The sequence below is a fragment of the Rousettus aegyptiacus genome, unplaced genomic scaffold, assembly GCF_014176215.1.
Source record: "Rousettus aegyptiacus isolate mRouAeg1 unplaced genomic scaffold, mRouAeg1.p scaffold_m13_p_3, whole genome shotgun sequence".
In the NCBI taxonomy this organism is placed as follows: Eukaryota; Metazoa; Chordata; class Mammalia; order Chiroptera; family Pteropodidae; genus Rousettus; species Rousettus aegyptiacus.
In genome coordinates this window covers 117,567,326-117,581,273 of record NW_023416306.1, presented here as the reverse complement: position 1 = coordinate 117,581,273, position 13,948 = coordinate 117,567,326, and the positions used below count along the sequence as shown (strand labels likewise).

Sequence of the window (13,948 nt, the reverse complement as noted above, 5' to 3'; positions counted from 1 at the left end):
TTCCTTAGGACTTTGCCAATTTCCTGAGCTCAGATTATCCATTGTGATGCTAGCACCCAATGCATTAACCATTTGTTGTCTTGGAGAATTAGGTCAATTTCTAAATAACTCTTTTAACTCGCCTCCCATCCACCCACTCTTGTCTATGCAGCAGCCAAAGTAGATCTTTTTAGGACAAATCTATCAATTATTTGTTCTTACCCCTCACTGGCCACTCCCAAACCTGCCTTTACATTCTTTCAATAATATTCTACATATCTCATATTAAATACTTAAGCCAACTCAAGCCTGACTTCCAGACAAGATTGTCAGCCCTCTCAAAGCCATTTTTCTCCTTCATGACTTTTCTGAATACCAGTCTGCACTGCTTGTCTGTAAACTTTTCTGCCATTGCAGTGTCTAAAGATGAATTTTACAGTCATTAGGAAGGCTACTTATAGCTACCTTCAACCAATATTGTCATACATCAAATATAGTATTCAAGCTCATATGGTAGCCACTAAAGCTCTAGTTCATCCATTACTAAGAGACTCCTAACTTGGCAAATCCTATGAGCCTGCTACCCCAACTACTAACCAGACTTCTCAAGCCATTTAATACTCTTCAGTGTCATCACCCATTTCTTAACACTGAGCATGTTTTCATCAAAACATATTAACAGTCATAGGTGACCTCTCCATTATCCCTTCTCCAGTCTTCATTTGAATGCACCTGAACTGCTCGTGTCTTTCTTGAACACCCTGACATCTGTGGTAATAACCTCATTCTATTGCCGTTCCTGCCCTCTCTGGCTTCAGACATATCCCATAACCTTTGTATGTAGATCTCTCAAGAGAACTAGCTGCTTTAACATGTCCATTCTGATAGTTATTTGTATATTGCTTTACAATGTAGCATGCTTTGATGTTTCATCTAATTCTGAAAGGTAGATCTTGATGAACAGGCTCAGCTGCTTTGTCTAGTAAGTGGAAGAGGGACAGTCTTAATTCAGGCATTTGACTGAACTTTATGCTTTTAACCATAGTCCCAAGTCAGCTATTCACTTGAAATCGTCATTTATTTCTAAAAGTCACAGCCCACTACAGCAACTCTTAAACTCATCTGTGCATTAAATTCCTTTGGAGCTTAGGGAAAATAGTTGTCTAGTTTCATCACATCCAGAGCTGAGGGATGGGGAAAATGAAATGGTCAAACATTAGACTTCCAGTTGTATAAGAATCTACTGTTCTGGGGGTCTAATATACATCATGGCGACTATACTTAACAATACTGTATTGTATATATGAATGTTGCTACTAGAGATTTTAAATGTTCGCATCCTACCAACAAAAAAATGGTTAATTATGAAGGATGTGTTAACCTTACTGTGTGGCAAACATTTCACAATATACCCGTACATCAAATCATCACACTGTATATTTACACAATGTTGTCAATTTTACTCAATAAAGCTGGAGAAAAAGTCTCATCAGAGATCAGCGGTGAGACCAGAGTGCTGTTTTTGTAGTTACATTGGTTTGTTACTTATCTCATTACATCAAGTATAAATTTAACATTTTAGCTCACCGTATCTGGTTCTTTCTTGCCACCTATTCTTTAAAACCTTCTTTATTCAGGTTTTACGCCACCTCTGTACACAGTAGTTCCAGAAATCCAGTTATTTTTCCTAAAATCATTCTCTTGGGCAATGATAACTAAGAGACCTGGACTGAATTCCCAGCTGATGTTGGGAAGACACTTTTCTAGACACATTTCCTTCATAACCTGTAGAATAAAGAGGCACACTTGGAAGTTGGAATTTCCTTGTTTAAAAATTCTATCTTAAACTCTAGAGGTCTAGTTTGTACCACAAACTTTTACACTGGGTTATTACATTCCTTTATAAGATTAGCTAAATTGATTTATAGACTTGAGAAAACTATTTCTGTATAGACATGCTTATACAAGAATGCCTAGGCCTTGGGAAGTAGCATGTTGTAGTGATACTTGAATTCAAGCCTCCCAGAACAGCTGAAGTCTTTGGTTACAGCCTTCTCTGAGCTGTTTCCTTATCTATAACCTACTCTATGATCCTTACAAGTCTGTCCTGAATATCGAAAGGGAAAGTAATGTGAAAAAACTACGTAATTGTAAGCAACAAGATCACTGTATATGTAAGATATTACAATATTTCTAATGACTGATAAAATATCATCAAAGGAAAGTGCTTCCATAAAAGTTTTATTTATCCCCACAACAACCCTGTGAGGTAGGGTGATCAGGGCATTTGAAGATGAGAAAACTAAATCTACATTACTTGTTCATGGCTATACTGCATAGTAAATATGTAGAAATTAAATTGAGATTTTTAAAATGTCCATGACTTCATATTGATTCACATGGAAAGGCAGAGAGAATATTAACATCCTCCTACCTGAATGCCAAAAGGACACTGCCTTGAAAAATCCCATTTCTCGAGAGATGAAAGTAGTATTTCGTTGCTTATTTCTACAAAGATTTATAAAATAAAAAAATAGTGAAATATTTTACAGTTAATATATATAATGGTCTCATTCAGGGATATGTCCTTCAGTTGTGTATAACTATTCCAAGTGCTAGAAATGCAAACTCTTAAAAGTATGAAAGAATGATAATGAACAGTAGCCTTGATCTTCAATATTCCTCCATGTATCTTGAATAAGTTCTGTGAAATCTGGTCCCAGTTTAAAAAAAAGAAAAACTCTACCACAGAGATGTCTGGTAAACTTTTATTTTGTTGCCTAGCCTCAAACCACCGTCACATTTAAAACAGTGATTTCCCAAATCTGGCTATTAGAATCACTTGGAGAGAGCTTTTAAAAAACACAGCACTCTCAGGCCCCACTCTCGACTCAATGAGACAATTTTGCAGGGGCTAGGCCTCAAGAATCTGTATCTGAAAAGCTCAGAAAAATTCCAATGAAAAGTCAGGTTTGGGAACCACTGAGTATTTTAAAATACTAACTAATATCAAAACCATAAAGTAAGTATAAACTTGTTGCTCTCTTATCCTCTTTTAAAAAATTTCTCAAAACATTATATCTCAAAAACTCTTGCCTCTGGGCAAGTAATTTCAATTCAAGATACAGAGAAACATTTTATAAAAATGTATCCTAGTGAGTGAGACTTGGATTCCAATAATTTAAGTAGCATTTAAATATAAGATACTGAGTCTTGTGGTTCTTATTCTGAATATTTTAGATGTATTTTATACAGGTTCCTAGCAGGCTTTCAACTAAAGGGAAGACATGAAAAGTAATGACATAATCAAGCACATGAGCTGAAAAAATACTATACTCAAATATAGGTCATGAGAGGAATAAGAAAGTGAATGAATGACAACCTAAGGCCTTTTGGCCCATACATTTTTGTTCCCAGTCCACTCTTCCCCTATAAGGGGAAATAAAATAAACATTCTTTCCTAGTTGCTTGGCATAGTTATTCGGTGGGTAACTATTAACTAAGTTAATTTTAGATACATAAGAGTAAAAGAGATAACAAATAAATACCTAGGAAGACAGAGAAATCAGGTCAGAAAACCTTAACTAGCTAATGATGTAGTATATAACACCATCATGTTAGTACAATTAAATGAAGGCTTCAGTGTCCTTTACATTTCAGTTTTATGTGATTGACACAAGACGTGGAAGAGATCTGGTCCTTATGAAGAATTCTGTGCTCGCTGTAAAGATTTGTAGGAATAATGAAATGCTTTCTTCATTGATGAGATGAAGTCTCTGTTTTTCAGGTAAGTTGACTGAACAAAATAATGAAAAATGAACTTCTTTAGAAGGCTGAATGAGAATAACATCTAGCTGAAAAGTCATTGACCAAAGAACTTTTTTTAAAAACCATTCTATGTTTAACCCTAACAAACAAAACAAATAAACCAGAAAAACCAGGGAATATAAAAAACCGATGTACACATACATTTTCACTGACAGTTACAAGAAAATAGTCATTTATAGAAGTTACAATGCTTTCAACAAATTCCCCCCAATTTTGGGAAACAAGATAAAGCCACTGGGTAAATAAATATACATACTAGCTAATATAAAACAATTTATGGTTTCAAATTGCTATCAATTCTTTTAAGACCCAAGGAGAAATTTGATGATATAAATCTGACTAGGGCTATATATATTACATGGAATTAAAAAACACAACTGATTAAAACATCCTAACAATAATACAAATATTTAAAAGAATGTCTTAAAAGTCAGACATCACTGGAAATATCACAATTCTATGTACTTCAGAGTTGTAATGTGTATATAGGTCACTTTTGCTGTGTCTTAACAGGTATCCATCTCTCCTGCATTTACTACAGTCAGTTTTTAAGAGTTCATGTTTCCTGTGTGAACTGAAGGGGCTGGGCACGTCTCAGTTCATAAAATACACACCTCCATTTAACTAAATGGAAGTGTCTAAGATAACATCTACAAAGAAGGGGTAATGAAAAGATAAAACATTACTTACAGTAATGTAGAAGAAAACTGGATAGTTGTCTCTTTATAAATTATTTTAAATTTTGTATTAAATTTAAAGTGACTCAAGTCAAGTAATGAAGAAAAATATATTAAATTGGTCTCAAGAAATTTTCTCAGGCCATACAAAATTTCCCTTATTCTTTACAAAATTCGTTATGCTTGATTCATTTGTCTACTAACTTTAGGGAACTCTCCTTAGCATGGGACTACAACAGCTTTACATTAACAAAAGATGATTAAAAACTGGTGTTTATTTCAAGTGCCCACAGGCACAAAGGTATAGGTGCTTAGATTTCCCTTTAAGTTATGGGAAAGCCCTTTGAGACGGTATTTAATCGGAAAAGCTTTCAGCAATTACAGTGCACGCTGAAAGTTTAGATCTTGTATAGGTTTTGGGTTTTGCTGTTTGAGCATAAAAAGGGAGCAAGGAGAAATATAACTAGGTTCACAATCTTGAGCAAGAGCATATGTAAAGGTAACGTATGTACATTTTATTTCAAGAAAGACAGAAGACAAACAGCATAAAGATGCCCAGATGCCCTAAAGATAAATACATTTCAAAGATTCTCATTAAAACGAATCTGTAGTATTTTTTCCTGCAAGCAAAATACCTTTCTTTAAATTAAAACAAAAACAAAAAACCAGTATTCTGAATTGCAAATGCTTCTGCTTTTTTTTTTTTTTTTGCAGAAAACCTGCCATGATTATTTTTTTAATAAGGATTTCCACAAAACAGGCTTGCTCTACATGCTAGATTTTTAAACAGTTCAGTGACACAATATGCTAACTACATACACAACAGATAATATAGTAAGAAAACACTCAACCTGATGAAAAGTTAAAATCTTCATTAATACACTGAAAATTGACATAACTCATGCCTTTAAAATCAAAAAATACAAAAATTAAATGTTTTCCTAAAAAGATTTCCTTATTTTAAGGATTCATTTGAAAATGAAGCTGCATGTAATTTGTACAATAAGTTGTACAAGTAAACAGGTAATATACATAAAAAATTAAGTGACATACTCCTCAATTATCAGTTGTCCACCTTTAATTTCCAATACTGTACTTTCTTAACAAGCATACAAAATATCAAACTTCTCTTTAGAAAAAGTGCCGTTCTTTGACATCCTTTACACAAAAACAGTCTGAGCCTGTGGCATGTTAATGCAGTCGAGAGGCAAAGCATACTAACTTTTACAAATTCTACCTTCCATAAAAAGCCTCCCGAAACGGAGATTACACGCCACTATAAAAATATCAGCCTCCTGTGGTAGCTGCATTAGAGAACCAAGGCTTGAAGACTATTTTCATATAGCATAGAAAACCACTATGAGAGCATATTAACTGCATCGGTGGCTTGGGAGCTTACTGTGCCACAGGATTATGCATAGCTACTGTAAGGTACCAAGACTGTTACACAGAGTTTTAAATTGATTGTAACCAAGAGCATAACAGAGGTACTACCAGCCCATGCAAAATAACTAAAAATACTGAGTCACTGTGCAGAATACTGCATTCCTGGAGGAAACCAAAGGCAGCAGTAACCAAATCAAGCCCAACAGATGACCAAACTCATTCTCCTCAAAGATTGGTGAGCACAGTGAAGTCTGAGGTATACCTTAATCCATTAAATCTGTGTGCCATTGCAAGATATTACCATTTTGGGAACACGTGCCATCACAATGGTTTAATTTTTTTTTGAATATTAGTCATTCATATATTCTTATCTACCCAGTCTCTTGATTTCTGAAAAGATTTCACCTACAGTAGAATATTACAGAAACAAAATATAAATGCATGTCTTTCTAAATGAAACTTACATGGACTAAAAGTAGAGAATATTTTTAAACAAATATACAATATGCAGGCAGACAAAGCAGGAAAACGGCCATTCAAATGTATAATAAAAAACTAAAAACTGACTATTTCCAGAAAACTATGAAGCGCCTCAACTAAAAGGAATGCATAATGAAATTCTAATCTAATACAGGTCAAAAATGTAAAAAGGTTATAAACCTTAACAGGAAAAATAAAACAACTTTTACTGGCCATTCCTGTTGAAATGAGAATCTTAAAGTAACAGAAAAGTGGCTACAAACCCACTTAGAGCACCAAACAGAGAGAAAATAAAAGTCCATTTTCAACTCTGTTATTATCATAAAATCCTGTGTGACTACAGGTCAAACTGCTGGTGGCAGAAACAGAATTCTTTATAAACTGCAGATGTCCTGTACATAAAAAAATTTCACTGGAGTTGCACTAGTTCTAAAGACTCTTCTGTTTTAGCCTACCTACTGTATGTATTCAATCTGAGATAAAGTCTCTTTCTGTAACCCTTGATTATTATTGGGCACCAAAGATAAGAAAAGCAAGACGGGGTACAAAAATGCAAAATTTCAACAGTAATGGCAATGTTTTGTCTTAGTCCAAAAGGGTCCTGCATTCTCTCCCCCTTCAGTGATTTGACAAGTCTGTACTTAATCTGGGGGCAGCAAATCATGCAAGCGAAATCTGTCTCTGATGTGAGGTCGAACATCTTCATTCTGTGAGGAGAAAAAGACATTTTAAAGGCTATGTAATTTCAAAGATATCATCCTCAGATCACTATGAACATTCTTACTTTGCAGAAAAATATATCACTATTTATTTTACAACTTATACCATTTTTTTTTGCCATACATAAATGTACTACACAGAAGCAGTTAACTTAGTACTAAATTAAATTTAGATTTTAATAATGTCATTAAAGTTTTAATTTTTTAAGGACAATTATGCAATCAAGGCCAAACTGAAAGCTAGGTAAAAGTGTTAAACCACTGAATTCTACTTTATAATTAGTTTTAAAATTAATGCATGGATATAGGAAAAAAATTCCCAGAATAAAGTTTCAGTTAGCATAAGCAATAATTCTAGACCTCAACTATAAAAGCAAAACAAAATCGATTTAACCCAACTAGTCAGTGACTTGCAAGAGGAAGCCCAGTGAAATATAAACATTCAATCTATAAATTTTTAAATACTGATAAGTATTTCAATATAATTTATAAGGTTCAAAAATGCTTTAATTTTTTTAATCTTTGCCCTAATCTCCCACAATGTTGACTTAAAATTCATTATACATAATGTGAAGCAACAATTTCAAAGATTTACTTCGATAAAGTTGAGGCAACAAAAAATAACAGAAAAAGGTAAATAAGATATACTTACCAGTTCTACAAGCTTCTCCAGAAATGGAATCAATTTTAGGAGTTCATTGTCATTTTTATCCATAAACCAGCTTTCTATAGGGATTCCATTAGATAGCTAAAATGATAAATAAGTAATTAAGTCCTCTTTTTTTGGCCTACATTTTGCCTACTTTGGAAAAGCTTAAAAGAAGAAATAAATGGAGCCTAACTGGTTTTCAGTGCAATTTCTTTTTCATGTTTATAAAACTAAACAAGAAAGATCCATTAAAACAAGTTTTGCATTAACATAACTAAAAACCTTCCTTTATTCAAGAAATAGTTACTATTAGTCAATGCAAGGCATTGTGAATGAATGGGTATTGCCAATCGAAATAGAGAATGCTATCAGAAAGAATATAGTTTTACACAGGGACTACGCCCCATTCATTGTTTTTTTCTCAACAAATAGCAGGATAATCTGAAATAGTAGGAACATAACAAATTGACTGGATGCTATTTCACTGAAAAGGAGTCTAAAAACAAGAATGCAAACTATATTTGTTATACACAGTAAATAATCTCTAGGATAAAATACCTTTATTTAAACATTTACACAGAACATTGTGTTGGAGATGGAGAGTAACTGAAATGATTTTATTTAGAAACCAAGAAGAAATTCTTAAAAACATAATTCAAAATGCAAGCAAGTAAAAGTAGTGACCTAAACTGAACATATTTCAATACCATATGCAGTTTTTTTCCTTTTTTTTTTTTATTAACATTTTGAAACACAGAAGTTAAGGGTCAATCTTATTCCATCTACACCTAACCCACTTCCACGATCCCCATTCTACACCAATATATTGTGAAGGAAATCTCAGACATATCACGTGAACATATTCATAACGTAAAGTATATCTTGCAAGGATGGCTCATTGCTTGTAAGATATATTTCACATATTTCAAAGAATCATTAACAAAGGGTACAAATATATTGACAAAATAGTCTAACAAAATATTGAAGAATGTCAAATCAAAATGATCAGAAGAACAGTTAAGCTAATTGTAATTCTCAAACACGTTTACAATTAAGTTGCTGATTTAACAACTGGTAAGAGTGCTATTAAATCAGGGGTCGCCAACCCCTCTGCCGTGGACTAGTACCAGTATATGGCCTGTAAAGAACCGGGCTGCACAGCAGGAAGGTGAGTGGCAGGCGAGCAAGTGAAGCTTCATCTGTATTTGCATCCGCTTGCCAGCGCTAGCATCACCGCCTCAGCTCCACCTCAGATCATCGGGCATTAGGTTCTCACAGGAGCACTGGTCCCTGGTGCCAAAAAGGTTGGGGACCGCTGTATGAAATAATGTATACTTTATAGTCCTTTTGCAGTCAGATTTACTACTCAGATTCTTTCTGTATTTGTACTTCATTTAAAAGAAACTTTTCCCAAGGAATATACCAATTTGGCATCTCTAATTCTAAAGGTGACACTAAATAGGGAAACTCCACCAGTGAAAATTCTGTTCTCCCATCAAATTGTTTGGTAGCATTTGTCCTCATTGTGTTTTTTTTCAATCTGAATTTGTTAGCAACTCTCTTCCTACCTGATATGCAAAGGCTTGTGGTGAGTTGTCAATTATTATAGTTTTTGAAAGATCTCTTCCAAGGATATTTAAGTCCTTTATGTAGTTTCCTTGTACACAAACACAATGTTCACGAAAAAGTCGGTGCCTAAACATAAAAATAAACACAAATTAAAAAATAAACTCTAAAAAGTACAACACATACTAAAACATATGTACATACACATACCATAGGCTTTACAAGATAAACCTTATTATTCTTGTCTTACAAAGGAAATTCAAATACATATGTGGACCTAACCTTTGGGCTACAGTTATTACTGTAAAAATTCTTAGCAATTACTGAAACCTCACAACCAAATATTACCATTCCTTAAAGGAGTGTGGTTTAACTCAAAATGTTATAGTAAATTATAAAGAGGGATTAAAAACTCTGTAAATTGTTTTTGTAATTTATTTACCCAGGAAAGTTCAGATGCAGCATCTGGTTGTCAGGGAGGTCCTGCTTTTTAACCAATTTTCCAGATGGTTGACTGAGGCACAAGGAGGTCAAGTGACTTGCCCAAGGTCACACAGTAAGTCAGTGGTTAGCCCCGCATTGGAACCCGGGATCCTCCTGGCTCCCAGTCCTTTGCTCTAACCAGAAGACCACACAGCCTCCCTATCCCTGTACATGCCAGAATAGAAAATATAAGAAGGAACGTTTCTGTGCTGGCATTTTTAAAAAATGTTTTAAGTTTTCCTTATAGTTTTTGAGAAAAGGTGTGGAGGCCAAAACATTCTATCATTTCAACTTTCCCCAAATACTCATTTTTCTTTTAATTTAGTGTGTATATGATCATTTGAAAAAACAAGGATTGAATGAAATGATAAATTCAGATTTAAGTATAATAAATATAAATTGATGTTTCACCAATAATACTATATTGAAAAATTCTTTATCATTTTTAAAAGCTATTAAAAGTTTTATACTTATATACTGTAATAAATAATCTTCTCTTAGCACTCAAAATATTAGTCTCTGAATATTACTAATAATTGATATACATCACTTTGAAACACTCCATTTGTATATATTAATAATTTGGTAGTTTGGCTTCCTTGTGTCTTAATCCCACAGAGGAGCTAAGGCCTACTTATACCTGCTTTTTTAATCATGCAATTTCAAGAAAGGGGCATTTTCTACCAACCAAATTTGTCATAGCTCTAATGATAACAAAACCCCCAAAAACTCAACCTTAAAAGTATCAGTGCCAGTGGTGATGGCAGAAAAAGAATTTTACAACCAGACAAAATGTTAATATAAATAAATAGTTCTTTCCTCCTTATTATAAAGCATACTTTAAATTAATGATCATCTACCTCTAAAAAGTTTAAAGACAATCCAACTTGGAAAATACAGGTCCTGGTTGGGCCCAAATAAGATTCCGTATTTTATCTGCATAAACATTTAGATATAAGGAAACTGGAGAGGCATGTACATGTAAGTCACTATTGTGCTTCTTTCCCAGTAGCAGCAAAATCACCTGAGACTGGAGACAAATGAATATATATGTGGATACTAACAGTTACTTTAATTAAATTATACTAAAACCTCTCCAGTTATTAAGAAATCTGAGGGTCAATAGCATGTTTTTGCAGTTTTAGAAAGAAATTACTTTTGCCAGTCATCGAATTTGCATTTGGACTCAAAAGATTCGGAGATCATTGGAATTTCTAAGTCTACCTTATCACCAACATAGTTTATTCCCTGCTACACTCTAATGAATTCAATATAGTGTTCAAAAAGTTTTTAAGGTTTTCAAAAAGCAACAAGATAAAGCAAATTTAAACTTCTAAATAAAATTTTAGAAAACTAGTTTGACTACGATTTCTCTTCCAGTAAAATGAAAATTCCAAGAGAGGAAGGGTTTGTGTTGGTCACCACTGTTCCCCAAAATATTGGACGTACTGAATAGAAATCTTCATAATGAATGAAGTGATCAGAACAAAATCATTTGTATGCTTCTGTTAAAGTTAGGTAAAATAAGAATTATAATATACTTTTATGAAAAGAAAATATTTCCTATTTTGTATGTCTGAAGCTTGCTTATATGAAAGATAAAATGGAAACTAACTAGCAGGACAAATTTTAATCATTTAGATTAAAAACAACAACAACAACACAGTTCTATTTATAAGAAAGAAGATCTCCTAAAAGTGGGCATTAGGAAAAACCTTCCAGCATAGTTGTAACCACTCAATAATAAAGTTACTAGTAACAGTAGAAATTAAGCTAAGGATTTTCCATAAAGACAAAATAGGAGAACGTATTCAAGAAAATGAATACCTAGTTCTGAAAGCTATTACAAGCCTTTCGTGGCATCTCTCCCAGCTCCTGGTTAAAAACCCAAAAGATCAACTCATACATCTTACATGATGCAGCAAGACTGCTGCAGTCTTAATATCTCATTGAACTAATTTTCAAAATGTTTTAAAATTACCCAAGACGCTCCCCACCTGATCAGGAACAAAATTCATCTGCTGGCTCAGGACACACACAATGAACTGAGTGCAGATCACGATAACCTGAATGACTAAGCCAACTGCAATTTCCAGTTAAATTCATGTTAACATTTTCTTTCAATGGAAGATAAATTTGCTCTTTAAAAAAGCAAAGTTTAACTCGATCCTTTCTGTTAAAATTAACTTTTATTTCTCTATGCCATTAAAAAGGTGACATAACATGCATTATCTCAGAGACATAAGGAAGTGAAATATCATGCACATAGTGAAAAATTGCACATACCCCCACTCTCCCCACAATCCCAAACGAAGTGAGGATATGAATGTAACAATAAATAAATACATTTGATCTTTGTATCCTTTAAAGAACGTCTGTCCAGAGTTCTATCATTAGGAACTCTTAAAGAATTTTGGGGCTTAAAAAGTTCATTTATTTCCACCATTCAACACAACAAATCTCTATATATGCAGCCAACTGAAAATGGCCATGAAAATTAAATATAATCATAGTAGTTTCATAGATCAGTGTGACAGACATTTCCACTATTTCTTAGTTGAATTTACCTGACCAGTTGCTTTTTAGGGTCTAGTATGTTCAGTAACTTGTCTGCATACACCTTCTTAGAAGCAGTAAAAAGAATGATCTACAAATTCAGGGGAAAAGAAGTAATCATTATACATGATCTAAATATGGGTATTATATTGAATAAAATAAAAATATTTATGTAATTAGCTTATGTATGCTTACCTCATACATCTGAGACATTCGTTCCAGGAATTCCCTGAAGAATGGCCTTAATCTTACATAAACCTGAAGAAATACAAAGATAGGCTTCAGCAAATAAATATATAAAATAGAAACAACTTATTTATAAAATACGTTGTATTCTAACACTGGATAGATTATAAAGTTCATATTTTTAAAAATGTTGAGTTTCCTAAATATCACTCAACCAAATATATTTCACATACCAAAAACCACTTGCAACAACCTTTTGATAGGGTAATAATAATCATTGATCATTTTACTTTTTAATAAACAGCAACATACAATAGTTTCCCTCTGAGATTTTGATCCACCAATCAGCTCCATCTTCCAGCCAGGTAGCATCCATCCAATTATTAGGCAGGCTGTGTGTCCATCTCTAGCTGACCTGTCTCAATGACCTTCCTCAATAATTACTCAGGATTTCTTCTCAACAATTACATAAGAATACCTTTACTTTAAGTTTCTATTATGGCAAGTAATGTTCAAGAAAGAGATGTTTGGACTGGTGGGTTTAAATACCTGGAATTTTTCAGAAATAATGTTATTGTTTTACATTTACTGATTCAGATGTAGTATTTCAATTAGCGCTACCGGTGTAGGCGTAAAAAATTAAAAATAAAAAAATAATAAAAAGGGATTGTAAACTGACAAGGTCCTTGCAATCTATGAGGGTTGCCTTGCCTAAAATAAATAAATAAAATAAAATAAATTAGCACTACCAGGCTACTTGAGGTAGAAAATGTAAAAGTCAAACACCATTTACCCAAAGAACTGCCTTATATACATTATTTTCTTATTTATGTGTCTATCTTCTTGCCTACATTTAATCTAGCTTTTGTAATACAGTCCAATATTTAAGAAGCACAGATATGTATGTCATGAGCAACCACTAAAGTTGATTTACAAATGATTTTTATTCTTTTACATTACATTCATTTTGTGACAATATTTTATAAAAAGAAAATCTTGCACTCCAAAGGTGATTGATTATTAACCTAAAATACCATGAACAACTATGTACCAGATTCACTGGATTCAGATTAAAAAACTGTGATGGCAGCAAATTCAAAAGCTAGGCTTCATGGAGATCGTCATCAATACACATGCATATAAAAATGCCCTCAGAATAAAAATCTAGCTCTAGGAATGTTTTAGGGCAGAAGAGAAATCATGCAAAGAATTCTAGGAGGTAGGGACTATATACTACCAATCTTTGCAATTTCCAAAGCCCAAAGGGCAATAAGACAATGCCAAATATATAGTAAGCAGATGAAATAGAACTGCTAGAAGTTAATATAGCAATAAAGACATAGAGAGAGGCAAGCCTACATGACTACATTAAGACAACTACTCAATTTCCTTAAGAACTGATCACTCATGGAAGACAAATTTTGAACAATTGTTAACAT

The 13,948-nt window shown here is 33.3% G+C and overlaps 1 protein-coding gene across 5 annotated transcripts in view; it reads right to left on the bottom strand.

Annotated features, from left to right (window-relative positions):
- Window positions 1-4,067: 4,067 nt before the first annotated feature.
- Window positions 4,068-13,948, bottom strand: part of CTDSPL2 (CTD small phosphatase like 2) — a 67,063-nt gene continuing 57,182 nt past the window's right edge. For all 5 annotated transcript variants that reach the window (XM_016145018.2, XM_036238824.1, XM_016145017.2 and 2 more), the window contains 5 exons: window positions 12,519-12,581; window positions 12,335-12,414; window positions 9,287-9,413; window positions 7,722-7,817; window positions 4,068-7,057 (listed from right to left, as the gene is read on the bottom strand). In XM_016145018.2, coding sequence (XP_016000504.1) covers window positions 6,992-7,057; window positions 7,722-7,817; window positions 9,287-9,413; window positions 12,335-12,414; window positions 12,519-12,581 — 432 coding nt within the window. In that variant the 3' untranslated portion in view covers window positions 4,068-6,991. The remainder of the gene's footprint in view (window positions 7,058-7,721; window positions 7,818-9,286; window positions 9,414-12,334; window positions 12,415-12,518; window positions 12,582-13,948) is intronic.